Source organism: Aptenodytes patagonicus, chromosome 1 (assembly GCF_965638725.1).
Source record: "Aptenodytes patagonicus chromosome 1, bAptPat1.pri.cur, whole genome shotgun sequence".
Taxonomy (NCBI): Eukaryota; Metazoa; Chordata; class Aves; order Sphenisciformes; family Spheniscidae; genus Aptenodytes; species Aptenodytes patagonicus.
In genome coordinates, this window is record NC_134949.1 from 149,263,520 (window position 1) to 149,282,177 (window position 18,658).

Consider the following 18,658-nt stretch of genomic DNA (forward strand, 5'->3'; position numbering starts at 1 on the left):
AAGCAAAAGCAAACATGAAGCTGATGTAGCATAGTAGTAGCATAGTACTATTGTTTTATTTCCAAATTTTTAAACAACAAAGGAAAATTTGTAAAAGGGAGTAGGAGGGATTTTAAATATTACCCTTTTATTAGTTAATCCATTTTAGTCAGTACAGAAGTCTTTCACAGTTACATATAAAGACCTGTGTCACTGGACTTCTGCTTAATAAAATGCTACGAAAACTACAGAAATTGTAATTATAACAGATTGTTCTAGACAATAAGATACATGTTATTACAGATTATATTTTACTCAAGGAATATATGGGGTTTTTTGAGTTGTATTGTTTAAACAGCTTCCCCACAGTGACTTTTATTACATATTCTGGTTCTATTTGCAAGATAAATCATGTGCCCTTGACAGGACCAAATGCCAACTGCAGCACACTGCTGTATTCAGTTAAACATCTTCCTGCAGCAGGTTACCAAGTTTTCCTGTCTATAGTTAGATGGTAAGTATTCAAATGCTTAATGCACCTACATAAGGGTATTTCAGTCCTTCTTTGCAAAATGTTTTCTGTATAAATGCAAAAGGATTTTCTGCTTTGCAGAATGATCCCTTGCTTTTGCAGCAATTAGCATTAATTGCAAAAATTTACTTGCTGGCCTGGAATATAAGTATATTGGTGAAGGCACAGATCTCAAATTCTGTAAATTAATTAAAAAAAAAAAAGTGGGCTATTATATCAGCAGACCAGTTCATCAATCCAAAAGACAGAGTTTTAGTTCATATGCAGCATGTGGTTTATCCCTGTTGCAGGCCACAGGTGATCCCTAGCCATTCCTGCAACCAATAATGAAGAAATGTTTAAGTCAGGATGCCAACTTTGGAAAGTTTTAATTTTACATTTACCAGTGTATTTTCGTTCTGTCTAATCAAAATACTTTTAGGGTTCATTGGTTTCTGAAGAACAATAACACAGTGTAACACTACCGTCACAAAGGTAACGCCAGACTTTAATGTATTCAGGGAAATTAAATGTAGCTACTTTGTGTGTCACAATGTTAAATTCCTTCTTGTCTAAAAGGGATTAATGGTCTTAACAAAGGATTATTAATAATGGTTAATGATTTAATAGGACACTGTTTCTGAACGAGTTCAAAATTGCAGCGTGTTGGGAGGTATGTGATATATGGGCGTTTCTGCTGCTCAGCCTCTGCCTGCAGAGCGGGTTGGGTGGGTGAAGTGAAGTGAACTCCCTGTGGCACACAGGACAGTGGATCTCGCAGACGTGCTGTTTTCCAAAACGGCGAGACGGTTCAATGGTAATTTGAAAGTTAATGTGTTGCACTCGTGTGACAGAGAAGGCAAAAGGGACTTTTGCCTGGGAGAATAGGGAGTGGAGATAGCTTGTCACCCTTGAGAGGGGAAGGTTAGTTTAACATCTCCCTGTGAGCAAAAAGACTCACTAAGGCTGAGTGAACCTTAAAAGCTTTGGACTTCAGGTCCTGGGTGATTATTCAAATGATTTTAGCATTCCTCTCAATTGCTCTAACTACCACCATCCTCATAGTACCTTTTCAGTGGAGTTGTCCTTCGAGCTGCCTAGCGTAGCTGGGGAAAGCTGGCACATGTGCCTGTAAATCCCTGGAATAACATGTTAAGGGAAACGTTCAAAATGATCAGCTTGCCTTCCACAAATCCCCTCTGGGTTCAGCCCTGCTATTGCTCCTGGTTCTTCACAACCGTACGTCCCTGATCTTGCCATGTGCATTAAGGATTACAAGCTGTAGTGGAGGGAGGCAAAGGCAGACCTCTGCCTCTGCAATTACAAATGATAACTCTTAACCTTTTTCTCTGCTCTCCGTCCTAAACTTCTTCTTTCAGCAAAGGAAAACTTTGTCTGTTCAAAAGCAGACCAGGCATTTGAATACTTAAACCTGTGAAGGAAAATTGGTCTTTTGATTAAATCGAGTTCTCTATAAAAAATGTGGGGTTTATGAAAAATATACTTTCTAAACAAAATAAGTCACTGTAAAAGTGAAATATTTTAGCCCCCAGGAGTTTTAATACTGCCAGAATGTCTCATATAGTTGCAGCTTCATTGATCCATTTCTTCTGTTCTCGTTATGTGTCAGGTGCTGCGGTTCTCCTGCATTTCTTGTCATGGGAGGTGGAGGCTGGCTGTACACAGCACCATGTCAGCCTCCCAAGAAGGACAAAGACCAAGGAGCACTGTGGCTCACAGTAGCTTTCTGAGAAGCTCAAAAGCTTTTAACAGTGATGCTAGCTATAATATGGCACTGCGGAAATGTCCAAATTAAAATACTGTGAGTTTTGCATGAAATCTTTTGGTTGTCAGCTCAAAGGGGGGGGTGTTCAGTATCTGAATTACCACCAAAAATCAATCAGTCTGCCAAAGCAGCAGAATCTTTTAATTCTTTTTTTCAGTGAGAGCTGGGGCAGGGCAGCTCTGTGACTCTGTGTTGGTTTTTCAGGGTTTGGACATGAAACTTCTCGTCATTTCCTGGAAAGCCAAACCTGCCTGGCTTCACTTGCTTCTGGTGTGTTTGCAAGTGGAAGAGACCTCATGCGCTCTGGCCCCAGGCCATGCCATGCCCTTTCTTAGGAAATGCTTGTTTTTCCATTACAGACCTCTATTTACAGTGTTCCAGGGTATAGTATTGGGAAATTTCCAGACATAGTATTGGGATATTTATAAAACAAAACAAAAAAACAACTCTAAGGCTAAACGGTAGAGAAAATTACTGCTGTCACTGTCACTTATGGTACTCTGAAATAACCATTTTGCAATGCTGGCTATGGACCGCTTTGAGCCACTGTATGTTACTCATTTCTAGCAGGTTTTTTTTGTGTGCTGAAGTTGACTTGTTTATGTTCCTTAAGTAAGACTCCCCTCTTCACAGGCCCCTTTCATACGCTTATTTAAATCCTGTATCTTTTCTGACAGCAGCCAAGGGCTGCTGGTGATGTATGGTCTCACACGAACAAAAGCCTTTCCTGCCGTGTCTGGGCTATCAGTCATTTCATGGGTGCAGAAAACTTCCACATTTTAATATCTCCTGTACGTGTTGGCGTTTCAGCCGTATTTCTTCTTTAGGTTAGCTATCTTCCAACAGAGGGGAAGACTTCTCAGGACTGTTTTTAACAAATAGTTGACTTTCTTTATGAGCTTGGTCCTTGTACTGGGAGTTAGTCAGTTTTACCTCTCAGTTTGAAGCTGTGATACTCATATCCTCACTACTTAAGAAAACTTTGAAAAAGCAGAAGTTGTTAGATTGTTTCAACAAACAAAAACTGATTTTCAAAATTATTTTGTTGTGCCAGACTTGATGGTCTTGTGTTGCGTCTGTGGACAGAAAGTGATGGCATGGGACTTTCTGCACAGTATTTATAGACACCTTGGAGGAAAAATGATTTTGCAGTCTGTGTGTACGTTCAAGCCATGTTTGTCCTGGTAAGACAGACCAGCCCTTCAGCGTGTTGAACATTTGCACTTGCAGAACACATTTGACGCCTCCTCAACTCCAAGGCAGTGCAGTGGGTTCAGCCCATCACGAAATGAAACCTTACCTTGTCTTCACATATACACCAACATATTTCATGTAGTCTACTGAAAATCTGCTAACCACATTAGGTGAACTGTGCTGGATTTGAAATGGCAGCACTTTATTACACATAACCAGACCCTACGGTTCCCTCTCAGTCCCAGAATGAAAAGCCCAGAATCTGCAGTTGGTCTGGAAAAGTCTACACCAGTTTTAAAATTATTTTATAGAAACAGAAATAAGATTTGGGATTGACCAAGTTATTCCTGGGCCATTTTATGGCCCTACGTGCATTCTGGTGGAAGAAACCATAAGAAGACCCATTGCTTCCTTCAACTTAAAAGCTCTATTGCAGAACAGCTAGGAAGCCTTCCACCACTGGGTGTAGAGTGCCTCAGAGCTCTTCTTGATATAATCCAGAGATAATCTTAAAAGATGTGTGACAATCTTCAATAACCTGAGATCCAGATTATCCAAGAGATATGTGGCAGTGATGTTTCCCCATCACTCAAAAGGGTCACGAGGACACAGAATGTAAGTCTTGGAGCCTTGATCTGTTTCTTGGCTGCAGCAATGCAAAACCTTGCTTGCTTCTATTTATTTACTCATTCATTTGTTTGATGGAGATTTTTAATTGAATGAAGGGATACCATTATGCTCAAATACCACTTCAAATATTAGCAAGTACTTAATACTGCATCATATGAACCAACTGTAGAAAAATGATGCTTCAGAAGAGGCAATTTATATCATCCTTTATAAAGAGATATATTTTCTGGGACAATGGAATTACAGTAATTACAACTTGAACTTGCCATCAATATTTAAAATCATCAAAAACATTTGAAATTAACACCAATTTTATGCAAACAGAAAAATTAGTCTTTTTTTGAGATACTGATTCTGGTGAGACTTTGAGAAGACCAGCCTTTGAGTCCATGTTTCGTACATTTGAGAACTGTGCTGAGCATGCAGCAATAGAGCTGCACACAGCAAGGCAATCAGTAGAGCAGGAGGGCTCTTGACATCTCACCTCCTGCCATTAGGAGGAGGGATCAGCCAAATGAAAAATGATGCATTGATTCCATCTGGATGACAGTAATGCCCAGGATGACAAGCCCCTGCTTATTTTGCCTTTCATAAATATTTTTATAATAAAGACTTTCCAGGTTCCTTCACTAAATGCAGTCCTCCAAAGACAGTAAGTTAGTTTTTGTTCACTCTGTATTTCCTACAAGCTCTAACAAGGGACTAGTCACTGAATGCTATGTATTTATACAGTGGAGTGCTGAAAGTTGGGAAGCGTGGCTTTAAAAATCCCCACAACCCAGCTTCCAGCTTGTGGCTCCTACTGAACTATGGATTAAGCACAAAGCAGGAGTCACTGACTTGTAGAGAAGTCAGCTACTGCTAGCGAGAGCATGACCAACATTTGAGAGGGGGAGAGAGAGAGAGAATCTCCCAGCTCTGAGCCTCTGCCCTTATGCTTATCCTCTAATTTTAAGAAGAAAAATGCTATTTTACCACTGTTGAAAGATTTCGGAGAAAGCCCGGTTTTGGCCAGAGCTGTGTGTGAGCAGCACGTGGCACTGAGGGGCTCACTGCAGGGGGAAGCTCTAGACGTGGTTGGTCTTTGTCTGTGGGTCAGAACTAAAGGGCAAGGTAGGCTGCTCTGAAAGTGCCACCTGCCTCTGGCTGCTTAAGTAACCCTGGTGCGACCAGCTAGGACGTGAAGGGTTTGCTTTTCAGCTTCCGTAGAACCACTAATTTTATTTATCAGTCTTGTAGCCTTCCTTTCCAACGTGTCCATCACAGGGTCATGAGGGCGCTTCGGGAGTCCCTAATGCTTGAGTCCTTAGTCACTCAAATTACAGCTACCAAGTAATTAAAATTACAGTATTCAAGTTCAAATACACGGGGGTATGCTAAGGCTACCTTGACTGGTTTTTTTTGTAAGGCTACATATCAAGTATATGAAAGAAATGTACATGAAGAAGTGTAGTTATTCAGCGAACACCCAAAGTACCTAGGCACGTGTATGAAATGGGTGACTATACGGTAGCCTATAGCAGTAGTTGGTAACAGGACAGCTACTGTACAAAACTGTAACAAAATCTGAGTGAACAGATACAGTAACGCTTTAGATTTTAGTTTTGTTTTACTAATGCATATGCTTGTTTCTTTCAATTGGCAATTTTCAGTTGTAATACACGTATTCTAATTTCTCCAACTCTGTCTTTTCTCCATTTCTGTATTTTCCTTTTTTTTTTTTTTTTAATTGAGGGAAAATCACAACTGATAAGACTCAGCAAATGTGTTCATGGGATAAATATATGTAGTACTGTCAGGAAGCCTGCTTAAATCTAATAAGCAATATTTAGGACTCAGGCTTTGGTTTATCATAGAAAGAGAGAAAAAAACTGCTTATGATAACCAGAAAAGACATACCTATATTCTGCAGTATATTTCTGTAGCTGCTTGAAAATAAACTGCAAAATCTATCAAAAATCTTGAAAAATCTTGTGCTGCATTCCCTGGAGAAAGAAAATTTAAGACTGTGAAAGCTTCATGAGTGTTTAATAATAGTCTCTTATATTTTTGACTAAGCAATGGTGATGATGTATTGCAAGATTAATACATAAATCATTAGGAAACTGTAGTCATTTTAATACAGCAAGTCTGTGTTTTGCTTAATTCACTGGCTCGTCCTAAGGCACATACTGAAATTTTGTGTGGCCTTTCATTAAAAACCCCAGCATGTCACCCACGTTTTGCATCTCTTGTTTTTTAACAGAGCACACAGCAATCGGGTTGTTCTGCAGTTTGATCTTGGCGCACTCTGCCCTCCAGGCAAATTAACACACTGGAAATTGGGGAGCGTGGTGGTGGGTGAGGGGAGGATGACACGCACAAGACAAGCGCGGTGTGAAAGAGGTCCCCGTCAGGAAAACTTCACTGCTAGCACCGGCCAGGTTAAATGTAGCTGTGTGTCGGTCAGTGTGGCCACAGGTCCTCTGAGCCTTTTGTTGAAGCAAGATGTGGTGGGGAAGGGAAAGGGTGCCGTCACTGCACCCTTCTTTCAGTTGGGGTGTATCCGCTTCCTCCACATGTGTGCACAATGCAAAAGCAACCGTTAGAGAAAAAGCCGAGAGCAGCGCGAGAGCCTGTGCACAGGAGGTGTGGAGGAAGTGGTCTGTGCCAAGCAGCAATTTTGTTTCCCCTATTACTCAGTGGGTACCCTGAGCTGACTTAATGCTCTTCACTAAACATGGTATCACTGGATGTAAATGGGAAACCTCTACTGAACACAGACTGACTAAAGCCAGACAGAAAAGAAACCAGAGTAAGACTGGCTGCCAAGGGAGGTGCTAAACATGGATCCCGTTTTCAAACTTGGATGGCAGCTGAGTCCATATTTAAGCACCTAATTAGCCACTGCAGGCTCCGGTTTGAAATTTGGCTTCTCATTACTTTGTACAAATACATTGCCCCAGCATGCTAGGGAGACTGCTGCTGGAGACAGCACCATGGAGATGAGTGGTAAAATCAGCTTCTGGTGAAAACCAAAAAAATAATAATTAAAAAAAAAAATCAGCAAACCAGAAGGCACTCCCTCACTCCAGAATCGAATGCTTACTTATTTTGTTCTGGCAAAAATACAAAACAATCCCTTTCTCTTCTCCTCCCTAATTTTTGTAATGACAATTCAAACTTGTCAGTCTATGTTGCAAAAAATCTTAAGTCAAAAATAAGAATTTCTGCTAAAAACTAATTGAACAGCAAATGCATAGCCTGCCTTATCCTGATCCTTTATTCATCAGTATAGAATCAATAAAACATTATTTTAAAAGGAAGAAGAAGGTCTTGTATATTGCTGCTCTCTTGGCCAGATTTCAAAGCAGCTAATTAAATCCTGTCTGCCTTAACTCCTCCTGTAGTTTCCATTTAGTGAGTTGTGCATTGCCCTATTTTATAAGCACCGACTTGGCAAAACGCTCTAGGGGGGCATCCCCCAGGGGAGACTGTTTTCCATGGTAGGAAGAGTGGGTGGGCATGAACTTCTCCAAGCTACTGATGCCAGGCACGCCGCTCCTTCCCACTGGACTTCTTCCCACCAAGTCCTTGCTCCGCTTTTCCTAGCTGCTGACCGTGCACAGGCTTGCCATACCACAGCATGTGCTGTCTGGCATAGCTCAAGCCTGGTGGGCAGTGTTTATTAGGACGGATCCCTGGGCAGTCAAACACCAGTACCTCCTAGCTCTCTAGCCAACTGGCCAGAGGGCGCATATACCACTGGGAGCTGTGAGCTACCAGTCTTTTGCCTGGCTGGCCACCTAGTTAGGAGGTAGAGTTTCTCTGCTTGAGAACCTGCCTGCCTTGCTGTGAAGCATCGATACCCTGTGTCCTCAGGGGTCCAAGCGTCACAGGCACCTCGCGTGCACTGGTACGCCAGCACAGTTTCCTGGTAAGCTGTGTTCTGCTTTGGGCTGTCCTTCAGTTAGCCTCTTGTACGCACTTTCATTTTAGAAGGCTTTTAGAACCTTCAGAAAATGAAAGCAATGTGGAAATACATAATGTCAATATTATTATTTTATTTAGTATACAATTATAGTTTCATTCAGTGTAGAAAACGTACATACAGAGCATAGAGTGCCAAGAGAGGCTAGATTTAGATGCATAGGCTTTAAAGCCAGATAATTCCATGTGTAAGAGGAATACATTTTATGGTTTTAAACTGAAAGAGGGTAGACTTAGACTGGACATAAGGAAGAAATTTTTTACGATGAGGGTGGTGAGACACTGGAACAGGTTGCCCAGAGAAGTTGTGGATACCCCATCCCTGGAAGTGTTCAAGGCCAGGTTGGACGGGGCTTTGAGCAACCTGGTCTAGTGGAAGGTGTCCCTGCTCATGGCAGGGGCGTTGGACTAGATGATCTTTAAAGGTCCCTTCCAACCCAAACCATTCTGTGATTCTACACGTATGTGCATGGGAGATTGAATCATGGTACAGGACCCTATGTGCTCCTATTTTTCTGATGCATAAAGTCAAGACTAGATGTAATGAAATCAAGTATGAAATCAAGTAACCAGTGCTGATTTTTTCCAATATAGCATTTAAACAACATGAACCTGGTAAGACAGGGTCTCACAAACGAAACAGTTGTTCAGTGAAAATCCTTGTCAGTTCTGTATCACAGGTTATTCCTCTGTCTTATGTAGTCCATTGATGTCAGATTCCTGGAAAGCAAAAAGTACACACAGAGAAAATGGGAAGAGAGCAGGTAATCATTGCAGGGGTTCTGCCAAAAGTGTCTGCTCTGTGTATCCAAATTTATATCCTTCATATCTATAGTATGTTATTGAAGTCTGATTCCCTGCTGCCTTGCAAATCATTTGCATCTCTGCACTGTGATATAAAAGGCTTCCTTGCTGATTAGATAGCTTTTTATATCTTCTCAGCACTCGTGTTTCTCTGACATAGATATCTATGCAAAGTACAAGGCTTTTGAGGATCCGGCCCTTGTAGTTCATGCTTCATTGCCACAAGGTAAGTCAAAACAGCACTCACGCAAAATGTGGGAATGGGAAGTCATGGGGAGGGTTCATTGTCCTCCTCTGCCTGGCATCTGAAGGTTACTGAAAGCCAGACTAGACCCAGGCACAACAAGTCAGAGTAATCCCCAGCCCTGCTTCCCTGTGAGCTGCTTGCTGGACAAGATCACTCTAATTGAACTCAGGAAGCTTGTCCCGTGCCCCAGCTTGCATTCTCCACTGGTGGGGGAATGGTGGCACCGATGGAGAAGTGCCAGGGTTGGCTGCCAGCTGGCTGCCGGAGGCGGCTTTGGATGAGTGCTTCTTCCCATGGGTGGTGTGAGTTCTGCCCCGCACGGCTGTGCAAGTGAAGCTTGTAGCGGCTGAGGATCTGGTCCTTCAAGTTAAAAGGGTTGAAATATGCATGAAGCATAAGGTGACATTTTGAGTGTCTCAGATCAGAGCATGGACGTTACTGAATTTAAAATGTAACTGCAATTTCCTGACTAATGGCAAGTCACTTTTATATTCATGCAGTGATTGTTCTTTAGTCTTAAAATAGCCCATTTTACCCTGAGGCGCAGGTGATATCTTTATGATGATGGAGCTACGTTATCCAGCACGTTACAGCTCAGGCCGTTGGTTGGTGCAAGGGCTGTTTATGATCAGCTATCCTTTTTCATTATCGCTCAATTTATATAATGCTTTTGTAGCCTGTTTGTGATTTGCTTGAACAAGAATAGAGCAGGGAAAAAAAAAGAAAAGAAAGAAAAAAAACCCAAGAGATGCACTGGAGAGTCAATGCTGTTGTCTTTTACTTCCTGTAGCCGAGCTGTACGATTTACCATTGTGTCTCCAACTTTCTGAGTCCATTCAGATAACACAAACAGTTAAATTGCTTCAGTAGCCTTATACCTCTGCAGAGAGTCAGCCTGTTTACTAGCATTCAGGGCTTTCTGTGGTGAAGTATACAGGATATCATAAATAAGGTATTCAACAAGAATGAGATAACAAAAAGAACTCTGGGACATATTTGCTATTCATTCAAAATAAAAACCTTGCACATAGTAGCAACCACAGAAAACCGAAGGCAGGCTTTTCAGCAGAGTAGGAGCATCCCCAGCCTGGGCATTTGCTGCACTAAGGGAGAAGGTGTAGAGGATGGAGCTGTAGCTGCAGCTGTCACAGAGGCAGGACAACAACTCGGGGGAAGGAGAGAGCTGGAAAAGAGAGACCTGCTCCTGGGTGGGTGCCCCTCTGTCTCCTTCCGGCAGCAGTAACTGCTGCCCCACAGACCCTAACCCCTGGCTCCACATTGGCAGCAGCAGCAAGCAGCGCTGCTTGCCTGGGCTCTGGCAGAGGCAAAGGGGATGGCGACCAAAGCTGTTTTGCTGCCCTAGGAGCCCGTTGCTTTAGGCTCCTGCCTGCTTTGCCCATGAGCTGTCTGTAATGCCAGGAATTACCTTTGGTTCTGCTAAGCACAAAAAAGGTTAGATGAGAGGCTGTAGTAATTACAAGAGTGAATTGTCATGGCATAGGAATTTGTGGAAGTGATGCTGAGGCCCCAGTCGGGAGGAGCATTTTGAGCGACATACCTGCTAATTTGCCTGGAACTAGCCTGCTTATTTAAAAAAGAAATACTGCTGCCTGCATGCAGTGAAGCCCAGCTAATCAGCAGTTCCTAGAAAGTTTGACATGAAAGAAAGGCAGATTCAGCATCCAGATGAGAGAGGTGCACAGGAGTCTCAACAGGTAATGTTTTGCTGTAACTCCCAGTATTTGTGTACTGTCGTCGCACCTCCTGTTTGGCACAGACCCAGCCATCTGTCTTTGCTCTAAAGGCTGTATATGGCATAACTGTGGTTACACTTGCAGCCGCTCTCCTTGCCCCATCTTTTTATCCATCTCTTTAGCTGTGCGTAATCTGGTGTGTCACTGGGGCAGGTGCAACCATTGCCTTACTCATCTGTACTGTGCCTAACACAGGAGCATTCATCAGAAACTAGTAGGTCCTGCTGCAATACAAAGAATAATAACCAGGAGTAGTATGATCAGGCACGGATTTACTGGGTGGGAACAGGGTATGTAGGTGTGGGAAGAGGGCAGTGAGGAAGGGGAGAGTAGTTTGAGGGCCTCTAGGTGATGATATCCTGGAGATTGCTGCCTCAGCGTTTCTAGCTTAAATAGTTTGACACAGAGATTCTGGCAGGTACCATGTAATTTTATTTTTTTTTTTCCCCGCCATAAATCTGACTTGGTGTCTGATGGAATAATCACCAGAACTCCAGCAAACAACACAGCTGCTAGTGATAAGCTGTTTCTTCTGACGACTCAATGTATAGCTGTGTTTGCTGGATATTGCAAAATGCAGCACATTTGATGTTTGTGCACTTCTGTTTTCCTTCTGATTATTTTTATGTGCATCTCCCTCTCTCTTTCTCTCCTGTATACAGATGTTCGTATTCACCCCATGGAGCCTATGCCCAAAGCAAACTTGCCCTTGTGTTATTTACCTATCAACTACAGCATCTTCTGACTGCAAATGGAAGCCATGTGACTGCTAATGTAGTAGACCCTGGAGTAGTGAATACTGAGCTCTACAAGCATGTCTTTTGGGCTGTAAAAGTGGCCAAATGGATGACAGCCTGGCTATTTTTCAAGGTATGCAGTTTTTTAAATAATTTTGTTGCCGTGCCCCTACATTGTCAGAGCTGTAGTCAGCACGGAGCTGAAGGTGTTTCGGAGTTTATCATAATGTATGGTATTTATTGCATTTCTCTGTGCTGATGAGATGTACAGAACTGATACCCAGAACAAACACTTATTTTAAATGGACGGAGCGAGCTCTCAAAGTAAGGGAGGGGAATGCCTTTGACTGTCTCTGCCCATGCACTGATTATCTCTGCCCTGATCTATCCGTGTGCCTTTGTGCGTGCATGGGGGCAAAACATCATCCTAACACAGAGCCAGAATATGCAAAGTGTTCCTTGGAAATGTCTTGTACGTCCTCTTAATGAGAAGCAGACATGATCTGGCGTGGTCTACATGTATGCAACATTATAGAGAAGAGGGCAAAGGGAAGAAGGAACCTGTACAAAAATGGAGGTGGGAAGTGGCGATACTCGAGGCTGTGCGGGTGTGGACACTCGTGCTCTGGGAGGTGGGACAATTTTCATTTAGCTTTTTAATCCTAACACATACTTGTAATGGTACCTGATTTTCTATTATCTATTCCTGGTCTGCATTAGGAGACTTAAAGCTGTTTGAAAAAACCAATCCAGAAGTGGACCAGACTCAGTTACGATTAACTTCAGTAACATTTTGTAGTGGTGTAAGTAGATCAATCTGAAATCAGTTTAGCTGCGTAGCTGCAATCTCCTCATGCGGACAAGCCTTAGGAGGACTTGTGCTGAGAAAATGTGCTGCTTATAACTCTTTCAGAAAGTAGTTTTGGATTAAGTGAATGGAACCTGATTCCATTACAGAAAATTAAATGTCCTAATTAAAATGAAGTATTTTAGATCAAGGGGCATGTCCCACAAAGCAAATTAATTTTAAACTTTGATATGGAAATACCACTAGCTTTAATTTTAGAAATGAAACTGGAGGCTGGAAGAGTGGCTGTAAAATAAGATGCAAACAAATAAACCCATATTTAAAAAAATTAATAGTATCTTCTGAGTACGCCTTGAATATTGCAATAAAATTGTAATAGGAATGCTCATAATATGTAATGCATTCTTAAAGGAGCAGAATGCAGCTTTCCCAGACCGTATATATTAAACTTGTTTTGCTTCTTGTGATTGCCATTTTAAATATCAGTCTTGGGTGGTGGTGGTTTTTCATTGGACTTACTTCACCTTGCTAACATAACAGTTTCATGTAGATGTTTAGGTTGTGCTCAGCATTTCCTCTAGAGCCACAAAATTCTGACAAAATTTCCGTGTCTGAGTGAGAATTGAGTCTCTTGTTTACAGCGCTCAATCCAGTTCAGTTTTATTGATGTGCCCAGGGAGACATTTTTGTATTATACTGACCATGTTTAGACACTGAATGGGATGTCACTGAACGCACACAAAATGAGTTTGGATTTATCACAAGAAGGAGTCTCATACTTACAGCTCTAATAGCAATGCCGCCGATCGTTCCTGATCACTGCCTATTCTTTGGATGAGATACCGCTCTAAAGGAATTCTGCCTTGCAACAGGTGATGGACAGACATACTGACTTGCATGGAAGTGCGATGTGTGTACTGCCTGAAAAGCAAATGCATCAATTGCTTTTTGAGTCAGAATAACTTCAGGTTTGGATAAGTGAATGCTTCAGTTACCGAGGTTGAGATTTTCACATTTTTCTATAACACTCAATGTGTTTTTCCAATAAGCCAAAGGTGAGGGAAACTCTTACTATCACTCTTCCCATCCTCCCTTAGACTCCTGAGTTACGGCTCCGACTTCTACTCTTTGCTTATTGCTTAAGACATGTTTATGTATTCGGGATTGAGTTTGCCTTCCTTTCTCACATTCAGGAGCACTTCATCACATAGGTACACCCTGTTCAGCTCCGGCAGAACTGCATCACAAGGCAATGTTTAGCTCCACGGCAAGCTCACGTTGAAAGCCTGCCTGGCGGTTTGAGTAGCACTGTACCGAGCGCTGTAGTATTCAGCACTCAAGCCTGGGTGGGTCTTGTGTTGGTCTCGTGCATTAGGGTAAATTTCCCCTGAGAAAAGTAAGAAAGCAAGTACAAGACAATTCAGTTGTCTGATAATATTAACTGATAGTTGGTATTATGGATTTCTTCTCCCCTGGAATTTTGTTCCCGAGTGCACATATATGAATCTTCCTTCTAGGATTATGGCAGTAATGCAGTGAAAATGAGGTGATAGCTCTCTAATCATATTGGCTCAACTAACTTTTATCACCCTGAAGTATTCCGGAGTGGTTTCTAAACGCATGCAGGAAATTGCTTCACCCACTGCAACCTGGCGCTCGTGAGAGCCAACACAGCCCAGATAGCTCTGGTGAGGAAATGCATCACAGATTTATCACATCACATTCCCTCAGGAGAGAGTCAACATGTTGTTTGATTTAATTCCAAAATATTGTGGCAGAGCCTCCACTACCTTTAAATGCATTTCCGCCAGCACTGGTCCCAGTTGCATTCAAGTCAAATACTTCCTAGGGATTGCAGCCTGGCCCCCACTCTCGCTGGGCTGCTCGTATTTGAGGTGGCTCAGTGTGGCGGACAAGGCTGTCAGCTCAACATCCGCCTCAGAGCCGCCTCAAGATATTTAGGTACTTAAGCAAATAAACCTACAGTCTCGTAAATAGGCCATGATATGTACTTGTAATTTACTCAAAGTATTAACAGCCTGAGTTTCTCAGAACTGTGAAACACTGTCTTCTGGTCTTCATACGTAGCTGTCCTCGTTTCAGCTGGGATAGAGTTATTTTTCTTCCTAGTAGCTGGTACAGTGCTGTGTTTTGGATTTAGGATGAGAATAATGTTGATAACACACTGATGTTTTAGTTGTTGCTAAGCAGTGCTTACACTAGTCAAGGACTTTTCAGCTTCCCATGCTCTACCGACTGAGAAGGCTGGAGGTGCACAAGAAGCTGGGAGGGGGCACAGCCAGGACAGCTGGCCCAAACTGGCCAAAGGGATATTCCATACCATGTGACGTCATGCTCAGTGTATAAACTGGGGAGAGTTGGCTGGAGAGCAGCAATCACTGCTCAGGGACTGGCTGGGCATCGCTCAGCAGGCGGTGAGCAGTTGCATCACTTATTTTTCCTGGGTTTTGTTTCTCTTTCTCTCTTTTATTGTTTTCCTTTTCATTGCAAATTATGATTATGATTATGATTATTATTATATTCTATTTAAATTATTAAACTGTTCTTATCTCAACCCATGAATTTTCTTATTTTTACTCTTCTGATTCTCTCCCCCATCCCACCGGGGCAGAGGGAGGGTGAGCGAGCAGCTGTGTGGTGCTTAGTTGCTGGCTGGGGTTAAACCACAACAGTAGCTCAGTAAAAATCTCAGCCAAATCAGTTTGTTTTTTTTTTTTCCCCAACAAGCTGCAGTGAGAGGCACCCCTGTAGAAATAAGATAGGCCAAGCTAAAGGAGCCAGTGACAGTCATAAAAATTGTGAAATGAATGCCTGCCCTTTAGAAGTGATGGTTTCATTCTTTCTCAGCTCGATTCTTTCTCAGGAAAGTTATTGTCTGCTGTGATACTTGTTCTTTAATTTTCCGTTTTGCAAATGTTTTCTCTATGTTTTTAATAAACAGGGATTGCACCTGTCACACGCAAGAGAGAAATTATGTTTATTCCTCAAAAAAATAAATTGATTTCTACCCCTATGACTTCTCAGTAAATAAAAGCTGATGAGCTGTCACAGTTCTCTGCAGAGTGTGGTGAAATATGTTATCCCTTCGAAGTTTTAACATAAAGTGATCTTCTTTTTGAAGACATAAAGTTCAAACTAGTAAACAATAACTAATTAATAAGATAATAATAGCCTGAAAAGACATTGGTTGGGCATCAAATTGCAATTTAGCCAACTGTGCAACACACCAGTTTTAGTGATGGGTACTGTCCAAGCTGGAAGCTGGGAAGGTACCATTTCCTTCTCAAGTATTTCTGCTTCTGCTACGGATACTGAATATTCATTCTTAAGCCAGATGGCCTCTGCTTGTGATACAATTAAAATGCCTTAGAGCAAAAAAAAAGTTGACTCTCATTAATGTCCAATGTCAGGGACTGTTCTGTTTCATACAACTTCATGATGCCATTGAAGTAGAGACATTTCCCGCATAGCAGCGCTATAAACTTCCCCCAAACCTTCTTTATGACAAGCTGGGTGAATGTGTCATTATCAGATACAGAGTATTTGGTCCTTTCAGCCACCTCAGGTTGTTGGTATTTAGGAAGGCATTGTGGAAGGAAGACTGCACATCAGATCTTGTCTCAGCTGTCATTTCCAAAGACATAGTGCCATGTAAGTGATTATTGACTGACAAACTGGAAATGATTAGGATTAGTGACCCCAGCGGCCTGTAAAAGTGAAGGGAAAGGCTTCAGGAATACAGGCTAGAAATCAGCCAATATAAACTAGTTAATTTCTTTTGTCTGTCAAAATAGGCTTAACTTCAGCGTAATTTTCCTATAACATTTTTAAAGAAATGCTTCCAGTCTGTAAGTGCTGCTAGAAAACAAGATCTAAAGAACCTGGATTCGTCATTCATGCCAGAGGACATAGTCATGCAGGTCTTATTGCAGCATTTCTTATTCAAACTGTCCCTTTGGTACTGTGAATGTTGAAAATTCATTTCATCCTCCCCCCCGAGGTGTCAGAAGACAAACACATCACCACACAACAACGCCAGCTGTACAGAACGAGAATAATTAAATTCTACAGCTGAAAGCAGCAATTCATCAGCATCAACATCTTCGGTCCATGTGAGTGTGTGGTCCTCACGTAAAGCTAGTCTGGAATTTTCTCACAAAATGAAAACTCCTTGCAGAAACATGTCATTTGCGGTTAATTTTTACAAAAGGCTTTTCAGATCAAAAGTGGGATTCTGGTCAAAATCAGAGAGAAGGAAACAGTCTACTTTATCCCAGTAACTCTGATCTTTAAACAGGTCCCATTTTTGTACACATTGGTACAGGGATTTAAGCTTCAGAGCCATAGGGCTTCTTTTTTCCATCTAATAATTATTTGCTTATTCATACAGTCATAGGATGATTCTAGGGGAAAAGAGGGAGGGACCCACCTGAGAAAGATAATGAGCAATCCACCTTTGAGCTACCAAATCCTGGTGATTTGGGTATTTTTCTTGGATGTGAATCCCTGGACTTGGGTAGGCACCCAGGTCCTGCCTGTTATGGGGTATGTGGATGCAGCTTGGCTGCTTTATTTATTCTAACTGCTAAATAAGGAGGCTTTGGAGCATAGAGTGTTTTGAGTCTGTCCTAATTAGGATTAGACCGCTCTAAAGGAGGCTGACTCAAAGTGCACACCTACACAGCATTGGACCCTGGTCTCCACCGAACCTGTCGTTCTCCTGCAGTCCCAAAATATCATTATTTTTGTGTGTGTTTTCTCAGGTCTAAGTAGCCGAAATGCTTATTATAAGAGACACGTTGAGAGTTGCTGGAGAGTGTTTTGATGGCAGGAAAGTGAAGGATTTGTGTTGCGTGCCTTGGTGTATGGCATGCAAAGGGATAAGGATGCTGTACGGGACAGCACAAAATGGGTGGGATTGTGTTGGAGTGCATCAGAGGGAGTCAAGGCTGTTGAAGTTCTTGTTTATAACTCTTATTTGGAGCAGCTGCTGGTGTGATCTATCCCCAAATCACACCCAGGCTTCTTCTTGGAGGGTGCTAGTTGGAACAGGCCAAAACACAGCCATGGAGCAGGTGAAAAATGAAGCGGTGTGCACAGTCAGAGAGATCCATCTCGCACCCTGTCCCACAGATTTAATTGTTGGGTTAAAAAGGGAGGAGCATCCCTTTGTTTTCCTGAGAGTGTGAAATGGGGAGACTATCTCCCATCTTTCAAAAGTGTTCACAGGGCAGGAAAACTGTCTCCATGTCTAACTGCCTGCAGGATTGACCCTTTTTAGCCTGGAAAATGGTCTAAAGAAACACAGGTTAAACCTACACTATGCATTATGTAAAAACCTACACTTGCCCTATGTGAAGTTGTTTTGGAGTGAAACTTCTGGACTGGTAAGCGACTGAAATGTTGTGGTATCATTCTACTGGCAGGTCAGAAGCATACTGAAAACGGGCATTTGTACTGTGTAAGAAAGGGTTTATCCCAAATTCCCCTGTGGTAGAGGATTGTTGATTTAACTTGACCGCTCAGGCAGATTCTTTTGTTCTACCTAAAGGAATTAAATTTTTATCCAAAAGAGTGAAAAAATAGTATCTGTATTGCTGTAATGGGGAGAGAGTAAGCAAGCAGTTAAGAAATTGTGAAAATACATGAGCCTAACCAGTGTTAGCACATCAGCACATAGCGTCTTGTAATCTGTAACTATTTTCTTACTCAGAACCCACAGAGTTGGTTAGGAAAGACATTTTCCATCAATTTATTCCTTGCTAACATTTCTCGGCAGTGCTTTCCCATGTATTTGGTTAATACCTTTGTATGGTAATCTATTCCCAGACTTCCTAAAAATGGAATAAACACAAAAGAGGAAGATAATTTGCTGTGGACCAAAAACATGCCAGGGACTCAGTACTGATTCCTGTCAGTTTAAAAGAAGGTAACCACAATGCCTCTAATGTAAAGGTCTCAAAAAAGAGGTTGAAAGGTTGGGGAATTAGAGAAAATCTTGAAATTTCACCTAGACCATTAGCCTTTCACTTTCAATCCATAATCTTTATAGTTAGGGGTTATAGCATCACACTACTGTAATTCTCCCTCACGCGCCTGGGAAGTTCTACCTCCATCACCACATAATTAAAATTCCATTTTCTTTCGGTCAGGTAATACAACGCTGTTGGAAATTTGAACCCACTGGCAGCAGAACACAGGGCAGCCACTAACCTTTC

At 42.0% G+C, this 18,658-nt stretch overlaps 1 protein-coding gene across 1 annotated transcript in view; it reads left to right on the forward strand.

Moving 5' to 3' along the window:
- DHRSX (dehydrogenase/reductase X-linked) overlaps positions 1 to 18,658 on the forward strand; it is a 172,435-nt gene that overhangs the window by 128,535 nt on the left and 25,242 nt on the right. The window contains 1 exon segment of the mRNA XM_076358422.1: positions 11,537 to 11,744. Coding sequence (XP_076214537.1) covers positions 11,537 to 11,744 — 208 coding nt within the window.